General features: G+C 44.3%; 1 protein-coding gene across 1 annotated transcript; it reads left to right on the plus strand.

Annotated features, from left to right (window-relative positions):
- Positions 1 to 777: 777 nt before the first annotated feature.
- Positions 778 to 1740, plus strand: LOC131696289 (uncharacterized). The gene has a single exon (XM_058984835.1). The coding sequence runs from the start codon at positions 778 to 780 to the stop codon at positions 1738 to 1740; it is 963 nt and encodes a 320-aa protein (XP_058840818.1).
- The last annotated feature ends 365 nt before the right edge of the window (positions 1741 to 2105 follow it).

Consider the following 2105-nt stretch of genomic DNA (forward strand, 5'->3'; position numbering starts at 1 on the left):
AAATTTAAAGCCAGGTTTAGTGACATTTTAGATAAATGTGTTCATGATTCTCCGGCAACGAAGCTTCACTATCTCGACAAGGCTCTTGTGGGAGAAGCCAAAGGAGTAATTGATGAACAAACTTTGAACGATAACAATTACGAAGGTGCTTGGCAAATTCTTGTTGATCGTTTTGAGAATCTTCCTATGGTGATACACAGTCACGTCACGAAGCTACTGAGCCTCTAACCGATGGCTGAAGAATCGACTCAGGAGTTGAAGACTTTGCTTGACGACTGCACTAAGAGAGTGGAGTCGCTTGAGTTCCATAATTTGAGGATGGATAAGATGGCAGAAGCAATCGTCACTACGCTATTGACCTCAAAGCTAGATCCAGCCACCAGAAGAAGCTGAGAATTATCGGTGGAACATGGAGTGCTTCCAGAGTACAAAAACACGGTTGTCTTTCTACGAAAACATTGCCATGTTTTAGAACGCTGCGCACAAGCCGGTATTTCCATGAAGACGAAAAATCCTAACTTTAAAACGGCATCCGCTCCCGCAGCGAGCAAATCACACGCTGTGACGGTCCAGGAAAAGGAAGACGGCTGTGCGATTTGTGGAGGTCGTCACATGATTGATGGTTGTGAAGAATTCAAAAAAATGACCGTTGATATGCGTTATAATCAAGCTAAGCACATGGGGCTGTGATTCTGTTGTCTGAATAAAGGTCACCGCACTACGACGTGTAAGTCCAGTAAGAGTTGCTCATCGTGTTCGAAGAGGCATCATGCTCTAATGCATTCGGACAGGAAACCCGCTGATGGTATTGCATCCGCAGCATTGCAAGCTAGCGGTAGCGGAACAGGTGAACCATTGACTGCTGCGAAATGTTCAGTGCCATACGAGAACCGTTCATCTATAAAGCACATAATCCTTGCAACAGCAGAGGTTAAGGTTTATGATTCTAACGGCGAGGCTCACAAGTGTCGTGTACTCCTCGATTCTGGTGCAATGGCAAACTTTGTGTCGGAAAGAATGGTTGATTTACTCGGTTTGCGTCGCCAGAAAGCAAACATTCCTGTCGTTGGCATGAAAACCACAGTACGATTTAATGTGAATGCTAAGGTGGTATCTAGAACGACGCATTACGAGTTTTGTTTGGACTATTTGGTTGTTCCCAAAGTGACTGGATCGTTGCCAGTTACGTACATTGACTGCAAGGATTGGCCGATACCACGAGGGTTAATGTTGGCAGATCCGAAGTTCCACGAACCTTCTCGAATTGATATGCTAATCGGCGCAGAAATATTCTTCGAACTGATTCAGGAAGGTAAGATTACTTTGTCAACTGATTTACCAATGTTTCAAGATAGTTTGCTGGGATGGCTAGTGTCTGGCTCAGTGACTAGTTCTACAGCGACGAACACGGTGAAAATGTATCAGGCTATCTCACAACAGACGAACGACGAGCAACTTAACGAGTTGCTTAAACGATTTTGGATAATAGACGAACAGCAGAGCGCCCCTATTTCAAGACTAGATGACGAATGCGAGCAAAACTTTATGCAAAATTATCGTCGACTTGATGATGGGAGATATGTTGTTAAATTACCATTTCGTGATAATGTCAATGATCTTAACGAGTCCCGAAAACAGGCTGAACGGCGCTTCGCACATTTGGAGAGAAAATTGGATAAGTGCCCTGAAACAAAGAGGATGTACGTCGATTTCATTAACGATCTGGCGCTCGGACACTGAGCTTAGGGTGCTGTTTGATGCTTCGGCAAAGAGTACTACTGATTTGTCGCTGAACAATTGTATGATGATTGGACCGACTGCAGGAATCGTTGTTCAATATTATTTTACGATTTCGTCTGCATAAGTATGTTCTTACTACTGATGTGTCAAAGATGTACCGGCAAGTGATGATCGATGATGCCCATAGAAAGTACCAACGGATTCTTTGGCGCGAGTCAAACAACGAACCGCTGAAGGAGTTAGAGTTGAATACGGTGACTTATGGAACAGCCGCTGCTCCATTCTTGACAACCCGATCAATTATCCAATTAGCCAGAGACGAAGAAAGGGATTTTCCCGTTGCTAGCGAAGTAGTTCGGAAGGCG

Source organism: Topomyia yanbarensis, chromosome 1 (genome assembly GCF_030247195.1).
Source record: "Topomyia yanbarensis strain Yona2022 chromosome 1, ASM3024719v1, whole genome shotgun sequence".
Classification (NCBI taxonomy): Eukaryota; Metazoa; Arthropoda; class Insecta; order Diptera; family Culicidae; genus Topomyia; species Topomyia yanbarensis.